The 19,981-nt window shown below is 39.7% G+C and overlaps 1 protein-coding gene across 2 annotated transcripts in view; it reads left to right on the forward strand.

Annotated features, from left to right (window-relative positions):
• The first annotated feature begins 5,264 nt into the window (after positions 1–5,264).
• ERG (ETS transcription factor ERG) overlaps positions 5,265–19,981 on the forward strand; it is a 65,238-nt gene continuing 50,521 nt past the window's right edge. For both annotated transcript variants that reach the window (XM_082337883.1, XM_082337884.1), the window contains exon 1: positions 5,265–5,337. In XM_082337883.1, the coding sequence (XP_082194009.1) occupies positions 5,320–5,337 (18 nt within the window). In that variant the 5' untranslated portion in view covers positions 5,265–5,319. The remainder of the gene's footprint in view (positions 5,338–19,981) is intronic.

Consider the following 19,981-nt stretch of genomic DNA (forward strand, 5'->3'; position numbering starts at 1 on the left):
GGGGAGCCAGCGGCTCTGCTTTAGAGGGGCACGGAGCACCCTCTAGTGACCGCCGCTGCCGAGCTGCCCGCGGCTCCCCGGGGCCCCCGGGCGCCCGGCGCCAGCCGGGGAAAGGCCGAAGGGACGAGGATGCGCTCCTCCTCGCTCCGCTGCGGTGCGGGACCTGAGAGTAAGGGAAATAAGAAGCAGGAAAGCTTGGGAACAATGCTGGAGGAAAGGGTGCTTTTCGCGGGATGCCTGCTGTGTTGTGCCAGTGGCTGGGTTGCGATAATTACTATTAATTACACCACTTTACATGGGCTGCTTGCTTTGACGTAGTAATTGGAGTTTGGCGAAAGCAAGTGCCCCGCTTCGCTTCCTCCCAGAGCTGACCTCCCCGTTTCCAGCCGTGGGTCAATGGGCACAAGCCCACCCCAGTACTGGACCCCATTTTTCCCAGGACAGAGTTTGTCTTGTGCCCTCAGACCTGGTGCTGCATCAGACCCATTCAGCTGTGGAAAGAACAGATCCCTTCAGCAGCCCCGGAGGCCCAACAGTCCTGGGGAACGGTGACAAGAGTCCATCATCCCGGAGATCAGCGCCTGAGCTACTGGCGCCGCAGCTGTGAACTCCGTTCCTCTCCTGAGCACCCCTGTTTGTTCCCCTGCTAAAAGCCTGTTTGTGAGAGCTTTCTTTCTGGTGAGGGGAGAATTTCCCCTTCTGTGAGCAGATTTACTGACTTTTTCTTCAGAGCCAGCTGAAAGCTGTGAATTAAAGGGAGGAAGTCCCGCTGAAGGGTGTGCTGAAAACTTGAAAAGAGTGTATTTAGCCCTCACACACCGAGCTCAGTATGGCCAAACTGATGTTTGGAGCTACATTTAAGCAAAATGCTACATCTTTTTGAGAGGATTATGACCTTTACAGGTGTATCTTCATGTGCCATGAAGTAGCATTGATTTGCCTGAATTTCTTAAAAGCTGCTGCCAAAAACTGCAATGCAAAGTCTTTTATTGTACTCAAGTTTTTTGATTTATAGCCTGGTTCTGCCTAGAGGAGAACCTCCTTTTTACCTGTAATGTTGGTAAGAGGAACAGAGCTTAGTTTTTCTTTTATTTTCTCTGTTCTCTTCTTTAATAGCCACATCTGCAGACACTGTATGTATGCATGCTAAGCATAACACCGAGGGGGAATGTGTCTCCAGCTTGCCCAATTATTTACCCAGAGTTATTTATAATGTAAAGAAATCTGTAGTTAAAGAGAAGAAGGCCACATTATTAGCAGTGCTAAAGTAAAAAGTAAAAAGGACAGAAGCTATCTGGGCAGACTGCTGAAGAGGCACTGTGAAAGTAAAAGACATAGCAGCACCAATGAGGATAGCGGAGCACTCCTCTCGTCTCTTGGTCAGCCCAGGCTGACGGCAGCATTCCTCATTTACCTCCCAGGCAGCAAGATGGATTGCAGATCTGTTTAGATAGGGAATATTGCAATATATTTCCTACATCCTAGCACTCTAGTGGATATGATATGAAAAAATCTGAGGACAGAATTGGGTTTTAGAGTTAGTAGTGGTATTTCAAATAGCATGAGAAATGGGTCTCTTTGGAAATATTTTACATGTGTTTAGGTGAGTACACACATATTGAACATATTTCTAGTACATCCTAGAAAGGATGCAACAAGCAAAACAACTTTTTTCTTTGGAAATTAATCTTCTTTGTTCAGGATGTAGTCTAATCACTTCTTTTGCATTGTCAGACCAAATCTTTAGGTCTGTACAGGGCCCTGTTAGTTTAAGTAGGCTTAGGTCAGCACAGGTCAGATCCTTTGTCTCCAGTTTAGAAAGCTTTTCTCTAAAGAGGGAGCTGTTTAGTCCTAAAGGTAGAAGGCACTTTATGCCTGTCTGTATTCAGGAAAGAACTTAAGCACAGCTGTAATTCTAAAGCATGTGCAAAACCCCTGTTTTGATCAAGAAACTTAAGCACGTGTAATGTTAAGCACATGCGGTAGCATTTTGTTGCTCTGTGGTTTCTAGATGCAGGCTTGAATGTAGAAGAAAATTCCAACAGAAAGGAGCCCAGACAAATTAGGGTGACAAGCTTGAGTGAGAAATTAAGGAGGGGAGAGAGTGTTAGGTGACTTATGTGGATTTTTAATACTTTTTTGTGTTTTCATTCTGTTTGTTGACCAAGCCGCATTTTTTCAAACTCACACAGCGTTATTTCAGACAATAGCACATAGTTGCCTAACATAACAAAAACCTATTTTCCTTCTATTTAACCTTAACAAAATGCAGAAAAAGACACAAATAGTAGAAGCGTTTGTACTATTTTTCTTTTGCAGCTGGATGATGATGATTTGATAACCCAGTATTTTCCTTTCCTTACAATACCAAGGCTCTGTCTTGCAATTGGATCGACATAAGCATAAGCACTCAGAAATCTGCCTGTGGATATTAGCTTGAAAGTCAAATAAACTTCACTGAGTTCTTTGGCACAGAATGTGTGCCAGTTTAAAATGGCAAAATCCTTACAGGGCTGTGGGCTCTCTAAAACTTACATAATAATAACAGAGCTCAGCAGAGTCTGATATTGCCTGCCTTATGCTTCCAAAAGCCCTATATAAATCAAGAGGAGGTTTGTCTATATGGAGGTAGGCTGGAGAAGAATCATTGCTAAAACCTCCTTGTGAATGAATTTGTTAGATCCCATCCACTGAAGAGCTGGAACTGATACTTCAAGCCTCTCAATATATTTGAGAAAAAACAAAGTATCATGGACTTAACTGGAGTGGAAGTCACCCAACTGAAACATTATACAATGCTTTGAAATTTCAAGAAAAAGGTTCTAATCTTTTGGCTGTCTTGCTCATTGTTTGGAGATGAAAAGGGAGGAAATCAACATCCCCATGAAATACAATTACTGTAAATTGCTTTCTTTTCATACTGTTCGTAAGGAAAATAGGAAAGTTACCAGAAGTTACCTACTCTGCAGAAGCACAGTAATTCAGTGGATGTAGACTGCAAGAAGACATTCAGCAGTGCATTCAGCACCGGGTTTCTATTTGAATCAACTAATTGAGAATATAAACGATTGCACAGCAGTGCTGGCTCTGGATTGCTCTGAAGTGACCAGAAGTCATCTTTTCAGTGGAAGAAACCAGAGCTCCTTAAAGTAAACTATAAGCTCAAGCTAAACTTGTACAGGGAGTTGATCCTGTGGCACCTGAGGATCCAAAGGGGGGGAAGAAAAGCAGGGTGTCTGCTCTCCCCTTCCCAGTCTCTCTGTCGGGATAGGGAGTCTGCTGGAGGCTTGCTGAGCTCCTTGGACTGGCTGAGGAGGCCCTGAGGCTTGTGAGGCCACTGGAGATGAATTGGGATACAGGCCCAACTGGGAGACACACCGCTAAGCTTGAAACAGGGACTCCCCAGGGGCAGCTCTGCCAGATCCCAATTGCACTGGTCCTGTGTCAGTCTGTTGTGTTCAGAGATTTCCAGCTCTGCAGTCCCAACGGGGCACCTGGAAACGAGGATTTCCCAGGACTTAGTGGGTGGCAGAGCCATTCTCATTAGCAGGGGTGGGTGGACAAGCCTTTTCTCTGCCCTGCCTTGCATGAGATGGAGCAGTGCCTGTAGGATGAATGCCCAAGGGCCAAGCAGGCAGCGTGTCATGTCCTCCGGGTGCATCTCTGGAAAAGTGCATGGCTGTGTTTCACCTTCTTCGGGTCAGGATAGGAGGGGAAGAGTGAACTGGGACTTACCGCTGTCATTGTGTACCATTTGGAAAAAATGCATACCAAATGCCAGCAGTCATCACCAGTTACGGAACAACACTCCGATTTCCTTTTCTTTTCCGAAGGAGCAGGAGGGGAAGGCATTGGGAGAGGGTGAGGTCATCTGCCTCCACTAAATAATGCTATGACAAGCCATCACTATTTCTTGTTCTTTTTTATCATACCAGAGTCCCTGGTCAGAGGGCAGGACCTTATTACAGTGGGAATTATCTACCCAGTGCTGCAGTGTTTTCAAGCAGCATGTCCATGGTTTGAAGTTGTTATAGGAGCACTGAGAAATCATAAACCAGTAGGGCCAGCTTCTAAAATTTTTAAAATCTAAAAAATTACAAGGTTATTAAAAAATTAATACATTCTGACTTCTTTTAATTTTTCCTTTAATTTTTGAGGGTCCTATTTTCAAGCTTTTCTCTTTGAGATGAAAGCTCAGAATCTCTTGACACCAGGAACCATGTCTCATGCAAGACTCATAAGAGCAAGAGGGTTGTGCCAGCACTGGATCCTGAGTCATTCTTTACATATGGACATTTATGCTGGCTGGTACCATGGAAACACCTTGCCTTTCTTATTCCCATCCTTTTTTTTTTTTTTTTTTCTTTCAGTTCAGCACTCCTAAGCAAGGGTCTGGGTCAGGGATGGTATTTTGTTTGCACAGCTGGTAGTTTTGGGGTGCCCTGTGACTGCCAAGTGCTACAAAAGGACAAATAAAAATATAACACTGAATAAAAAATTACTATCACACTCTGACCGGGAAGGGAATTGCCAGTGAAACTATCTCATTTTCATGCATGGATAGAGCCGTGAAGTAAAGGAAGAGTGTGGAAAATTTAAGACTGTTTATGGTATTCAGGCATTTGCTTTTGAAATGTATGTCTTTTTGTGACTTCCTTTCCTCGGTAAGAAAAAGGCATCAAAAAGAAATGATTGTCTTCAATCTACTTGCTTCTTCTCTGAGAAAAAAAAAAGAGTGCTAGATCAGATAGGCTAGAAAGTGTCAACAGCTCAAGAATCCAGGAATGAAGTTAATGGACAAATATAGATGTGGTGTAAATGGGGCTAGACTTCATTAACATATTTGGAGTTACACCCACTTATACCAAGTCTGGCTTTGGCCCTGAATCAGCAATTCCCCAGTGAACAGACTGCATGAAACTGGTGCCGAATTTGGCCCATTTCATCTGACATCTGTATCCTGCCTCAAAGTGGCACGTCACACTTACTGCACATCAGATCACACCTGCCCAGGCAGTCACAGGCAATTGACTTTTTTGTTAAAAAAAAAAAAAAAAAATTAAAAAAATTTAGTCACATATCATCAAGAAAAACAACATTGTTTTAGGACTCTTATCTCTTCACTCCCAAATATCCTGTTTCTTCGAGCTGCAGTGGCCAGGACCAATAGAAACCTCTTCCTGCCATTGGCTGACTTCATTTCCCAGAGTTAGCACAATCTCATCCGCTCTAAACAACCTCATCAAAACTTCTTTCTGGTCAGAGCGAAGCAATAATTATTATTAGCAATTATTAGCGATCAATAATCTTGATCACATTATGGCAAGCACTATTAAGGTAAGAAAGGGGTACCTTTTTTGTTGGAATTATTTTCAGTGGCATGTTCTTTGGTTTCCTTTATCAACCTAGATAAGTTAGAATTGGGCAACACCCCCACTGCCACAATAGAGGACAACAAGATTTCCTTTGTACTGCCTAGTAAATTTCCTTTTTCCTACTCCAACCATCCGCAAGGCTTAAAAACTTCAAACTCGGAAAAAAAATTGGTTTTTTTAAATTCACTGTTCAGTGCTGTGGATTGCATATGCGAAGCCCTTTTATGAGAGCTTCTGAAATTTCTTGTAGGTATCATTCTGACAACTTGGATGTGTTTGCGGACTGCCATAAGGGGAGAGGGTGTGCACTGGAAGGAAAGAAGGGGTTCCTAAGAGCACTAACCTTTTGGATACTTTTAAATGTTTCTCGTGTTGATGGGGACACAAATATTAGCAAGCGGGAGTGACAGGCACCAGCTCTTGTTTCTCTCTCATGCAGGTGTTAATTATGTGCTTTTCTAGAAACTCTTATCCTGATACTCGGGACCTTTCTGAATGTTATTTTAATGGTGGTGGCAAGATCTCACGGGCGTGTTCTTTTTGTTTTAATTTTTTGGACAATAAAATTCTCTTATTGGCTTATAAATTGATCTCGGTGCATGGTTTGTTTTTTTAAGAATGTCTTTGCTTGAGTTTTTCAGGTTGTGTCACTGAGAAAGTTGAATAAATCTATATGTGTATATCTATCTAGTTTTTGCTTCTCTGTATGTTGCAATAGATAGCAGTTACAGATATAGCAATAGCTGTGATTAATTGCAGAAGTATAACTAACTAAACGCTTTGTGATAGTGAAACTAATTTTACGTAAAGCGCAAACCAGCATGTACAGTGAGGACTCTGCGGCGTTGTATTATCAGATTTGGGATCAAGGTATTTGTTTTCTTCATGGTATTGTGTATTTCTGTACTTTTCTAATTATGCCAGAGATTTAGTAAGAGATACGGAATAGCGGCAGTGCCTGGCCATTAGCTAAGTAGAGCTGCAGTTTGATTTCTCAGTAACTTCTGCTTAGATGTTTACATTTTAAAGATCATTTGATGCTTTTTGTTATAGCTTTTGAAATCTGAAAGTCTTGCCTGAAGACAATGTGATTAAAAAAACTAATGAACCTTCTCTTTTTGCTATCACTGATGCTTTTGAGAGATTATCTATGGAGACAAAGATCTGAATCTCCTCTTCATTGCTGGCCAGTGTCTATTATATGCTAAGTAGCTCGTGAAACAGCTGAATTCCCTTTGGTTTTGCTGCGCATTGCAGAGCACACAGGACATGACAGGCACTCTATGAAAATATTGAGGTTCAGGGAGTCAAGTTTTGCATCGCTAAAAGAAGGGCTATGTGCTGAGATAGTAGCGCTGTTTTTTGTGTCTATTAATCAGAATGCACTATCAATGTTGATGGGAAATTTTTTTTCAAAAATGATGGTACAATGGGATTAGATGTTGTATGCATTTTAAGGAGGTCTTATTATTTATTTTTTGATGTTTTGTGTTGGCTGAATTATAATGGGGTAAATGATTGTAAACAATATCTCATTGTTATTATTTTACCTCCATCTTACACTTACAGAGGTGAAAAGAGACTGTATGGAGCTGTGTATTATGCAGCCTGTTAATGCAATGCAGACAGCAAAGCCTCCTGAGTAGAAAAACATACATTTTTGTCTCCTCACCTGGGAGTGTGAAATTTGCAGGGGGAAATAGGCACCCCAAAACATTGAGGATTTTGGTGCCTAGGGTCTGGGAAGGCCTTATATTCTGAAGCAAGGATTTTATTTATATAAGTGCAAAATGTAAAATGACTGGAAAGAAATGACAGGTGCTTTGTACTCTAGATGCAGGAAATGTACTTTGACATGAAGCTAAGCCAGTCCAAAGAGATTCAATTCCTCTTCTATACTGAGTCCATAAAGAAGTCATTTAACTGAGAGGTTTCTGAAATAAAGAAATTCCATTTGAACACCACCAAATGGTGTTTGTGCTTTTGCTAAACAATTATGTTTAGCAAATGGTTTTTGCAATTTCAATATAATGGCCTGTGTTGTCTGCTGGAAATGGGTAGCCCAGCTATCCCAGTGTAGGCAATAAGAGGCTGTGGCCAAGGAAGGTGGAAAGCTTGGTACCTCTGTGCCAGGAATTCACTCTCTTCTTTAGGGAAGCCGTGGAGTCATTACGTGTCAAAATTGGGTTGCGAATGGCTATGTATTTGTTCATAACCGGGTAGAAATTGCTCTAAATGTACACACATGCAAAGGTGGCCTTCCAGTAAAACTTTGATTCATCCTTTTCCTGTCACAAACTTGCAGACAGACCCATGGGACACTTGGGGCTCATGAGAAAGCAGGCTTGCTTAACTGGGGCTAGTCGGTATCGATGAAGGCAAGCATTTGTGTACGTTTTCTGGCACTGGGGTTGACATCACGAGAGTGGCTTTACCGGGGGATATGTCTCATCTCGTCCCCTGCCCTCCTTCTGCTGCCCCCTTCCCCTTCTCCCTGTGCCAGAGAAAGTCACGATGGAAGATTTCTCTTGAGAAGGAGGACACAGCAGTGCCTTTTTCCTAGGCTATGACATGGATGGCTTACTTTAATTCTGACCTTTACGCTGTAAGAGTGGCTGCCCTTGCTCAGGCCAGGGACCTCTCCCTCTGACCGGGAGTGGTGCCGGGTCCCGTGGAGGGCGGCGTAAGAAACTGCAGAGAGGAGAGTGGTGAGGGAAGGTGTGCGCCTCCACAGCCAGGATTTTGGTTTCACTACACAGTCAGGGGGTTGATATTTCTAATGCCTTCACTTCCCTATACCTGGTGTGCACATGGCTAATCTCGCTGTTATGTTTTTTGGCATTTGAAGGATAAAATGTTTTTTTCAAGTTTTTCAAGTTTTTTTCAACAGTCAGGATTTCAGCAATAAGGTAACAGGTTTCTTTCTGGCACAAGTAGTACCTGACAGATATGTGCAGTAGCACAATGGTGCAGGGCGCTGAAGCTGAAGGCTATCAAATCAACACATCGCTGCTAATTATAAGCATCCCACTAGTTACTGTAAATACAATTTTAGAAAATATCAAAGGCTTCTGAATTAGGCATCTGTCCTTTTTGCTGTTTTTTTTAATAGAATGGAGCAAAAATTATCTAAAAGTGTTACCTTGGGATGAAGTAAAAATACTTATCCTGAAGGTCATTTTGTTTTTTTTTTTCCCATTATTCCATAATGGAGGAAAGAATATTAAATAGAAAAATACAACTAGAATTCTACTTCCTTGCCATGTAGCAAGCCTTGTTGTATTTCTCTCTCTCCCTGCCTGCCAATGCAATTATACTTATTCTTAGAAAAGGTATTCAGTAAGTTATCTTGACTTTACAATGACTCATTGATTGCACTTGTGGGTATTTCTTTTACTCTAATTTACTTCTAAATATGCACATGTCTACTTTTTATTATTCATTTCTAATGTGCTGGTCACATGGAAGCTATGATTTCTGGGAGAAAAAAGTCTGTGTATTTGATAAAGGACAGGAGAATCTTTGTGGTTACTAAGGCTTGAAAGAGTACGGATATACTGATCAAAACAGTATATAGTGGCAAGATTTTTTTTTTTTTAATGAGGAATCTTAGTCTGTGCTTCTCTCTATAGTATTACTTTTCTCTCACTTTTAGAAAATATAAGTACTCACTCAAATATTTCTAAATCCTAGGAAATCTGGAGACAGTTAAAAAAAAAATCTGTTCTTGGCATATGGAAATGTTTAAGTCTTTGTTTAGAGGACTGCATCTGCACTGAATCCAACAGAACTAATACAGTAATTTGTACTTCTGTTCCTTGCATTAAAAAAATTATAAAGTTTATTCTCTTTTTGTTCTCATCTCAGCAAATGATCCAATGGTATATTAACTTAAAGCCTCTACATACTTCCATTGGCTTTGGTGATATGACACAACCCTCTTAAACCTAAGCACACACCTGAGTGCTCTGGTGAATCAGAAGCAAGAACATAAAGAGTGCCTTAAACCACTTATAGCCTGATCTTGCACTCCTTAATTCAAAGTTTTCACCAATGTCATGAAGATTTTGTTCCATTAAAGGCAGTAGAATCAGACCTATAATTATTTCCAGGTAAAATTGTATTTCTGACTCAAATACAAATGACAATTTCAAGGAAGAAATAGTCATATAAGAACAGAAGAAAATATTTTGGGGATTTTTGTGTTGTTTTCTGTTTCTTTTAATCAGCAGTCATTTAACTCAATCATCTGGTTTGTGGCTACGTATGCCAAAACGAAGTCAAATATAAGGATTTTGCTTTTCAGAATTAAGTCCCCAGGCAAGGAACAACAGCTGGAAAATGTGTATGTTTGACTGTCTGAGTTAGTTTGTTTGTTTGTTTTTTCTTAACAAGAACTATATTATCTCTTAACAAAATGTTTTTCAGCAAGTTCCATGAGTTACAAAAGGCCTTTCAGAAATAATGTTAAAAGAATCAAGTGCCCTTGGAGAATGACTTGCTGAAAGATAAATACAGAAGTAGTTTTGAGAAATGTGAATGCCAAAAGAAGACATTTGTTTTCCAAGTGACAGTTTATAATCCAGTAAAAATATATAATGCTGTTCACTCAAAAAGAATTAGGCTTCATAATACAAGTCTCTAAATCAAGCCAACAGAATTATTTTGAAAATCAGCAAAGTGGAGAAAAGAGAAAGAAAAATTGGGTTTGTATCATCACTTGTATTATCGAATTTAACAAAGTAAAAGTGATACAGTAGAAAATGCCACATGCAGTGCCAAACCTTGTCAAGTTAAAAAAAATCTTTTCATTGACTGCAATGTGGTTTCTATCAATCAGATTCATCATTAACTGTTTAAAAATTAATTTCTTTTGATAGATAATTATACAGTAGAGAAATACTAGCAGTTTTTTACATTGTCAGTAATGAAAAGCCAATGGTCTCACAAAATGGCATGTGTTCTGCTAGTCATCCTGCTGTCCTTAATATATATTTGTGTATTATAGAAGAAATGTTGACTGTGTTCAAAACACTGACAACAATACAGAAGCTTTGAAGCGCTTATATGAAAAAAGTATCAATCCTTTCCTTAAAGGATGAATGTGTCTTTATGGTTGAAGGGGTTATTTTAAATGTTGTAACCAAGCCTGCCTGAGGTTGGATAGTGCTGTGTCCCTCAATTTATTCCCCACCTCCAACTTCCCATAAAAGAAGGGCTGTATAATCCTGTAAACAACTCATCACAGTGAAGGGAGGGAGAAGTTTCAGGAAATCTGGTGAGAATCAGGTTGCAAACCTGTATCACAAGGAAGTTAACTCTGTCTTTGGCATGCATCCTTAGGTACCGGGTTGCTGATTTTTACTATGCACATAGTCATCCTACTAAAAACATTAAACATTGCTTTCAGGAAAGGGATATTAGTTGGTAATAAACAAGTAATATTAGTAATGTTTTTTAATAACTACTGTGTAGAAACCAGTGATTACCACTTCTGGTAATTATCATGTCATAAATCTAATTTACTTCAAAGTAAAATGAATAAAATTACAATTATTTCCATAAAAATGTCATTGAACATTAAAAGGTAAAAAAGAATCGTGAGTAATAGCAATTTTTGAAGGCTAGACTGAAGGACACAGCAACTGATCATCCATATGCAGTAGACCAGGCAAATGGTCTTTTGGAATGGTGGACTTTGGAAAATAATGAGTGGAAGTAATGCATATAGCATGATGTCTCCCTTCATTTGCAATGTATATTTATTTGTACTGAGTGTATATCTCAACTGATGTCACTAGGCTGGCGTAATCTTTTCACACTAGGAAAAGATCTGACTTGCTTAGTTAAATGTATGGGTTGCCAGGTTAAGCAGTGCCTGATAGTTGGGAAGGAAATACAACAACAAATTACAGGGACTGGGTATATGCAAATACCTGCAGGAAGGGGTGGTGAGTAACTATTTATGGGAAGTGGCAGAACTCTTTAAAATGACCTACCTGACTTAAGAGAGATGAGAGAGTGAGATACAGGGAAACAGTGCTATAACTGGGAAAAAAGCCACAGGAGACTGGAAATGTTTTGTTTGACAAACCCCTAATTACAGTTGTGCTGAGAGAAACAAGTAGCAGCATATTAATTCTACATGGAAGATTTTGCATAACTGCAATGCTAGCCTGTAAGATTTTTTTTAAACCTCATTCTTTAGAGTTGAAAAACATCTTTTTTTAGACGATATGTTTATTACCCTGATAAACAGTAAAATGCTGCCACAGCAATTACCTTGATGATAAAGAGACTGTAGACAGATACTTCCTGCGTTCATTTCCTACCCAGATAAGTCGCCAAAATCAGGGACTACCAATACAGGAAATGCTTTCAATAGGAACTTCCTATCTGTTAATATCTAATTCACTGAAAAGATCTAAGGCCTTCTTGTTTGATATAAAGGTAATGTTCTGCCTGTTACTATTTCAACATTTAAGCCACAGTACAATACATCTGTTTGTGTAAAAATTTAAGACCAATGCTGTTATGTTGGACTATGAAATATCAGAAGTTTTCTCTGCAGTGGTAGGAAAAGTGGCCCTGCATCTTACAATACTGCAAATCAGGATGCTTCAAAATACATTGTCATTCTGTCAGATGAAGAGCAAGCAACCTCCCTCCAGCTCCTTGTTGCCTGCATCCTTTTTGTATGCGTCACCAAATAAAATACACATTTCACTAGCCCTTGAGGTGGACTTCTCCAACAAATAGTTCATAGCATGTTCTTGCAATCACAGTGACATATATATTCAACTGAAATGACTGAAATGGAAATTTTGCCTCACTGTACAGAGAAATAAAACCATGACTAACCTGCATGTTTGAACTTCTGCTAAGAAAAAGAGAAACCTAGAGCAAAAGAAAAGCAAACAAAGATAGAAAACCTCCATTGCTAATTGTAACTTCAGGATAATTGCTTTCAGGCACATGAATAGAATGAATGAGGATTTACGAAACCTGAAGTGAAATTTGCCAAAATGAAGTCAAAAGTATTTGGCCAATGGCTTGACTAGGGCCAGGCTTTCACCAAAGTTATTCAGGAGCTCAGCCCAAATTTTGTGCATTGTTTTGCCAATGATTCCCCTGGAGTCATTCCAGGTTTCTGCCACTGTGACTGAGATTGGTATCTTGGCCTGTCCCCATAGAGTTGAGTAGTCCTTTGCTATTGTGGCTTCATATATATCATGCCTTTTCATCTTTGAAGAATAGACCCACATTCAGTTATCTCCTCAGACTACTGCGGGAAAGGCAGTTGTTTAAGTTCATGTTGTGGTCTAACAGGCTGGGAATCTGAGGTTGGATTTACAGACCCTTCCAGAAACTGCATCGCTTGGAGCTATCCGATGGGAGAGCCGGTCCTGTGGGGGCCTGACCCAAAAGCCCAGTTACTGCAGATGGGTTCTGCAAGTCGAAGTTAGTTTTGACAAGTAATTTCCACAAGGCCACCAGTGAAGAAGCTCTAGGAAGTTGCCCCTTGGCTTTGGGTTCACAGTGGTGTTGGGGAAATAGATGCCCCATCCTGAAAGCAATGTTCCTGGGACGTGGTTAGCCAGCTCTTATCTACGTGCATACATTTTTATTATTGTTAGTCTTTGGCGTATTCACATCAGCTTCCCTCATGCATAAGGTATTCCCTTGGAAGTGCTCAAAATTGTTGCTTTTTACTAATCAGATCAACTCACTGAAGTGGTGGCCAGAGACATTTTTCACATTATTTCCATACAGCCACTACCTTTTAAAAAATTTTCCTGCTATTTGTCATCAAGGCACTGTTACATGTACCGTTTTCATGGAATTCAGAATCTGATTGTTTAGTCTACATAAAGGGGTAAAAAAAAGAGGGATCCTGTGCCTTTAATGTTGTTTATAACGGTTGGACAGAGCTTGTCAGGTGAAGGTTAATTGCTCTCCAGTTAAAGCAGTTCTCTGCACAGATGGGTTATCAGGGCTGAACACTCGTTACAAGATTAATCTCGTTTCCGACAAGACTTCCCTTTCCTTCAACTGATTTTTGCTCAGCCATTGGACCTGTCACCAGCCGTTAAAAGAAGGGTGGGTTACCTCTGGGATATTAATGCTTGTGTGCAGTGAAACAATACAAAGTGTGTGTCATATCGGTAGGGAACATCTTTAGGAGACAGCACATTTCAGTGCTGTTCTGAAGGTCGAGATTCATAAACAACAGAAACAATCAGGAACATTTGTATTAACCCTCTTAATGAACACAAACTCCGGCCGAATCATCCGTAGGCTCCTTTTTCATGTCTGTTCTCTTCTAAATGTGGTATTTTTTTAGTTCCAAAGGTGTATTTTTGTTGAAAATTTTATTCAACAAAATAGCCACTCGTGAGATGTGGAACCCAGGACAACGCTTCTGTCCAGTCAATTAACTGATGGACATGGCCACTTCAGTTAATGCTTGTTTCAGCGAAAGGAAATATAGCATGGTGCCTGCTTGAAGAAATTCAAACTTTGGGAGCTTTGTCTTGGGCTCTACAGTAAACCTGTTCATTTTTCCTCTTTCTCTAAGCTGGAGTAAATTGGAACTGGATCCGCTATATCCAATGGGCTACAGAGATGTAAGGTGGATGTAAAGTGAGAGGAGAACTGGGCACATCATGTTCTCAGCATAATACTACCTTGCTAGCGGAGACTGCAGCAGATCTGCCAGTCCAGGGTGATCCTGAACGGCTGGATGGAGTGAGTTCAGGGAGGTTACAGCACGAACACAAGTGTCTCGCTGGAGTTCTGGGTTTATTTCAGGAGTTCTGAACCAAAATAACACAACTTGGCAAAAGTCTCTGACTGCCAAGTTTCTTCCATGCAGCTTTAGTCAGTAAATTCCAAAACACTAAACAAATATTCAAGGCAACAAAGAAGGTAGCTCTTATGTTTCCTCAGAGTTTCCTGTCCTGGCGTTGGATCAGCGCAATCCTGTCGATGGTGCTGAGTCTCTCCATTGACTTCAGTGAATTTGGAATCAGGCTGGGTTGCCCCAGCCAAAAAAGCAAGCTCTGTGGAGGGTCGCAGGCAGCATGGTATTCATTGAATGGTCGGTGTAGATGCGATCCATCAAACCGTACAGATGCGTGCTGTGAAAGCGTCTGAGCTGTTCCACTGACGTTTTAGATTAAGAGTGTGCAAACTTGCCTCATCATGCTGGGCTCTGCAATGGTGAGGTGATGGCCCCCACTTTCTTTTTATTGAGCTAATAAGACAAACGCAGCACATTTTATACACCTGTAAGGACAGAGGTGTCTGCACATGGCGTATTCATTACAGCATTACAGGTTAAGTAGTGAGGAGACTTATGTCCAGGAAGACATCAGAAAATAGTATTATTTCTTCTGATTTGGAATGAAAATATAGGAAAAGGGTACAGAGAGACAGATCATTGTCATTGTCTGATAGATACACAGCAAAAAAGGTGTCCTTGTTGCCATGCATGGGGTCCTACATAGTGAGAAGAATAAATTTGTATGCATAGTTAGTAATATTGGTCAAGAAACAGTTACTCTCCTGAAAATGTTTCAGTGAAGGTCTTTACTGAAACTGTTTATTTTTAATATATGTTTTATAAACATTTAGCAAAACTAACAAGTTATCTGAAAAATAGTTTTCTTAATCATCAGAGTAGTCTAATAACATTACTGCTGAATTCTTAGGGTTTTTTTAAATACTGGTGAGATTAAAAATAAATTTCCTTTGATTTAGAATCCACAGGTTTTAAGGAAATGTACTCACTACAGTTATAAAGCTGAAATGAAAGGTAGACAGGAATTTAACCTCTGGATGTCATACTCTTCAGCATTCAGAGCCAAAGAAATTCAAGTAAGTGGATTCCATTACTGGTTCTAATAAGATAGGAAAAGTGCATAGTAAATCTTTACAATCCCAACTAAATCATTGGTGCTTTGTGCCAAAAGAGGCAAGTTTAGTAGAAAGTTTTTAAATGGACCAGGTTGAAATTTTCAAAAAAAAAGGGTCCCTCGGGTTAGGTTGTTAAATCTCTGCTTAGAGCACTGAATAAGGATCTTGATTTTCCAAGGTGCTGATCAACCTGAGAGTTTCTACTGTTTCTGCTCAGTGAGACTTTTGGATTTTTGAAGATGGACTGCTTACTCACAATTGGAAAGTGTTGTTATGACACTTACCTGCTTTCACTGATGTGAAGAAAACTCTCCTTAGTCAATACTACCTTTCTAGAAAAAGTAAGAAAAACTGAAAGTGGTTAGATCTTTTTTCCTAGGAAAAGTCTTTGTTTAGTAAAATAATGTAATTGAAAATTGAAGAAAGACAGTCACACAGGAGACGAATTTGGGCAAAGTGGCTTTGCTGTACTCTTCTTTCTTGTACCCTCCTCCCAACCTGTAGTTTTAACCAGCTGAAATGCTAGGAAAGTGTAGTTTTGCAAAACTTCTCCTGTATTTTCCCTCCCACCTTTAATATAGAGAAAGAGAGGCTGGGTTTGTTTTGCAAAGTAGTAACCATTCCCATTTAAACTCTTCAGACCTTTCGTTTGGTGGTGGTGTGTTTGTTAGGTGTTTGTTTGCATGGGTATCATCAATGACATGCTTTCAGACAAAAAATTGCTGCCAACTATTACTACTCATGCACTGCTATTGCATTTTGTTTTCTCACTTAGGATGGGAGGCTTTAGCTCCAAACATTCAAATTGGGATAACAATGAACTATTAATTGCAAAACTGCTTGGCGGGCAAGTGTGTTGCAGATTTGCCAACTACAACACCTTTTTTAAAAAATACATTTAAATAGATGTTAAAAATATTTTGAAGTAAAGCACAATCTATAAAATGTATGTGTAAATTATTGACTTCTAACTCATTCTGCATGAATTCTTTCTCCATAATGGTGCCCCGATCCTTTCCAATTAGCATGAATGTTAAATCTTAGCGGTCTTCAGATTCACCTTTTTTTCCCCCACATCTTCATCACATACTTAATCTAACCTTTTAGAACCCAGACCAGACCAAATTCAATTCCAAGCATGTTTCTCTTCTGAGTTTGGGCCTTCATAGTGCTGTTTTCCTCTTTCATAGAGGTTTTGTTTGGCCTCAATCTCTGTCAGTCTCAGCTGCTTCTTGGAGGATGCAATTCTTGCCAACTCTCACAGTTTTTATCAGGAGTCTTGTGATATTTTGCAGTTTTCTTAAAGGACAGTTTCTTAAATTATATCAACACTTAAAGTTTTCAGTTTTCATTGTCGAAAGACTCTCTAGGACTAAAGAATCTACCCTAAAGGCTTAAAAGCCAGGAGGCAGACCCAAAGTGCATTGCTTTTAAGTACTCTCTATTTCTGAGGCCTGACTTAAAAACCTTGAACACTTCATGTAACAGGGCTGAACTCATCACAGGGCAGAGACCCTGCAGAAGAATTACACACACTGCCTGGACATTGCTTACCTGCTTCTTAAGGGGCTGCATGTGATGTTAGTACCGCTTAGGTCTTGACCTCGTCCTATGTACAGAGATAGATCTCACACAAAACAAATACCTTGTCTAAGGGTCTGATGCAGATGAACACTCAGTAATCTGGAATTTCAGGGTGCACTCTTTAATTAATAAAAATAACGAGTCAAACACATTTCTGGTCAAGTTTCTAGTTTGTAAGCTGGGATCCAGATGGATTCTTGCCATCAGACGTCCAATATTAAGTCTTAATCCTGAAGCTGTAAAGAAATAAAGCTGTCAGTGTAACCTATTGGAGAAATACATTTTCCTGTATAGTAACTGACAAAAACTTCAGCTCATTTTTTAAAATCTGAAAATATCCAAGGTTTGTAACATCACAATTAAAGATAATGCACCTCTATATATCTTAGAAGCAATTTTCTCTCCAAATATTGCAATATAAGGAGCTTGAAGGCTTTTATGACACTGGAGAGGATCAATTAAGGGGGCTGGTAGGTTGCTTGAGAAAGGTCAGCATTAAGTGGGGTATCTGGGAGCCCCAAGGCACTGTTTTCCTTTTTTTTTCCCCCTAGCTTCTCTACTGTTCCTTTTCTTAGCGAAAAGAGGAGGACTCAGAGAAATTCAGAAGATTGAATAAGAAGACAAGGGAAAATGTTGCAAAAGGTTCTATATTAAAGTTTCAAGGTGGAGGTAGAGAGCAGTGGGATGCAATATTGAAATTAAGGTGACAATAAGGAATGTTACAATTTTTGTCAGTAAAAAATATTCAGAATTCCCGAGATGATGACATGGGCTTAAAAATCATGGCATTTCAGGAAATAATATGTTATATTGTTCTTCTTCTTATCTGCCTTTTAAACCTTGAAATTCACAATTTTTTAGCTGAAATGAAAATGAATACTCTTAGGTTTTCAGCTGACTCTAGAATTTAGGTTCAAAGGAACCTAAGGTTCAATAAGATCATGAAAGTTGGCAACTACAGTTGTTAAAAAGGAAGCTTGATAAATCCTCAGAATTAACTCTTTTAGAATCTTAAATAAGATAAAGCAAATAGGATTGGGATGATGCTGAAAATGAAACTTCTAAGTTTGATAATGATACTAAAACGAGATGCTGAGAAGAAGCAGGAACAATGCAATTTGCTTCAAAGTAATTTACAAGCTACTGCATAAGCAACTGAAGCAATAATAATCAGTGCCAGTCAGTGCTGAAAAAAACAAAGTGAAAGGTGGGAAAACAAAATCTGCCAAGGAAGTACTTTGAGTCATGAAGTATCCTAAGGAGGACAAAGTTATAGACTTTTTGAAACTATCAACTTAGTATACAGAGGACACTAGGAGAAAAGAAAAAGTCGTGATACTCCGAACTTTCATGACAGTGAGTACAAACTGTAATCTCCAGTACTTCAGAGACCATTTACAATCACCAGACTTTTACAAATAAACGAGAATGTGGACAAGCAAAGAAGAACAGAGGCCCAAACTTCCAAAACAGTCTAGCTTTGCAAGCAAAGAAGTCCTATGCAAAATACCACCAAAGTTTCTGGATTTTTCCCATGAATTAGGCAAATGCACAGAGAATCCAAAGCCCAAAGTATAGGCTAAAAATTTGTATTTGCTTTTATAGAACAGTGGACAGTTGTAGAAGACTCTTTTTTGTGCAAAGACCCTGAGCTTCTTGTATTAAATATGACTGGGCTCAAGCAGTGAGCTCCATTGCGCCCTTCAGACACAGCCTGGCAGAGGTGCTGTGCAAAGGCCACTGCCATCCTCTGGGATGTCACCACTGCCAGAGGAGTCGATATGCTGCTCTCTGCAATGAAGAAATGCCTTCCTTTCCAGGAAAGTTGTGTCAGGGCAAAGACAAGCACTTCCCTACCTGCCTTGTACTTGGCAAATGGCAGAGCGAGTCATCTCTGTGTCCTAGGGGATGTGATGCCTGTGGTGGTCCCAGCACAACTCTGGAAATAATACACAAGGAGAAGTCCTCAGTTCATACCTGTGAATGCATTCTTCTTATCACACATATCATTTGTGGGGCAGGTCATTTAGCAAAAGGCTTAGCATAACATGTCAGAGATTCATGTAAGACTATTTGTAAACCCAGCTGACTCAGAAAGAAACTGCACTGGGATTCCCTAGTTTGTCCTACTGCTAAAAAGCCCCAACAGAGCTGGCACAAAAAAAATGTATTCAACCAGCCACTCTAAGCTACATCTTCTGTATTTGCTGTAGTATGAACATGTTAATATCCATCTGTTCTATTCCAGCCTGTTACCCAACGTGTCCACTAAATACCAAATGCTGCTTCTGTCTTCTTTTAGGTGACAGGAAGTTTAATGCAGAAGCTTGCAATAGAAGTGTTCAATTCCCTGACCTTCAATATCTTTTTTTTCCCCTTTCTCTTTTAGTATTCCTTTCTGATTTCCTTTCTAAGCTTCATAGAGCCTATGGGTTTGCTGATCAAATGTCAAAACATATCTCTAAATTAAAATGAATATTTTTTAAAGTTAGTTTTGTACACTGATCCAAAAAACCCACCTCATTTGTCTCCTTATATTGAAGTCTTACAATGCTAAGCCGTGGATAGTCTCTGGTATAAATTGTAACGACTGTGGGTATCTTCAGCACACCAAAGGCCTCGTGAACATTACCTCAGTTGACACTGATTTTCTCAGTTTCTCTGGTTGACTTTGTTGTACTCAATGCCTTCCCAATGCTCCAGCCACCAGCAGGATCCTCCAGTCTCAAAGACTTCAGCCTGTTTTTTAATCATCCATATTCTTTCCTTCTCTAGATTTCTTTGATCTCCTTTAGGACTGCTTCATCTCTTCCTCTGTTTTCTTTTTCACTCAGATGATTGCCTTTTCTCTGCTTTATGTAATCCTCAGTTGCCCTCAACTTCTAAACACATGTTTCTGAAGGACAGAGCTGGTTTCACACTGTGTCCTGCATCTTCACGCAAACATCTTACACCCATTTCCACCAGAAACACAGTTCACTTGACTGCAAATTTCAGTACCTTGCTTGTATGGGAAAATATTTCCCTCTGAGTAATGAAAATACAGGAGGAAAAAAAAGTCCAAAACCCTCCTATTTGTATAATCAGTAGCCTGCTGATTACTC

Source organism: Platalea leucorodia (assembly GCF_965183815.1).
Source record: "Platalea leucorodia genome assembly, chromosome: 2".
Taxonomy (NCBI): domain Eukaryota; kingdom Metazoa; phylum Chordata; class Aves; order Pelecaniformes; family Threskiornithidae; genus Platalea; species Platalea leucorodia.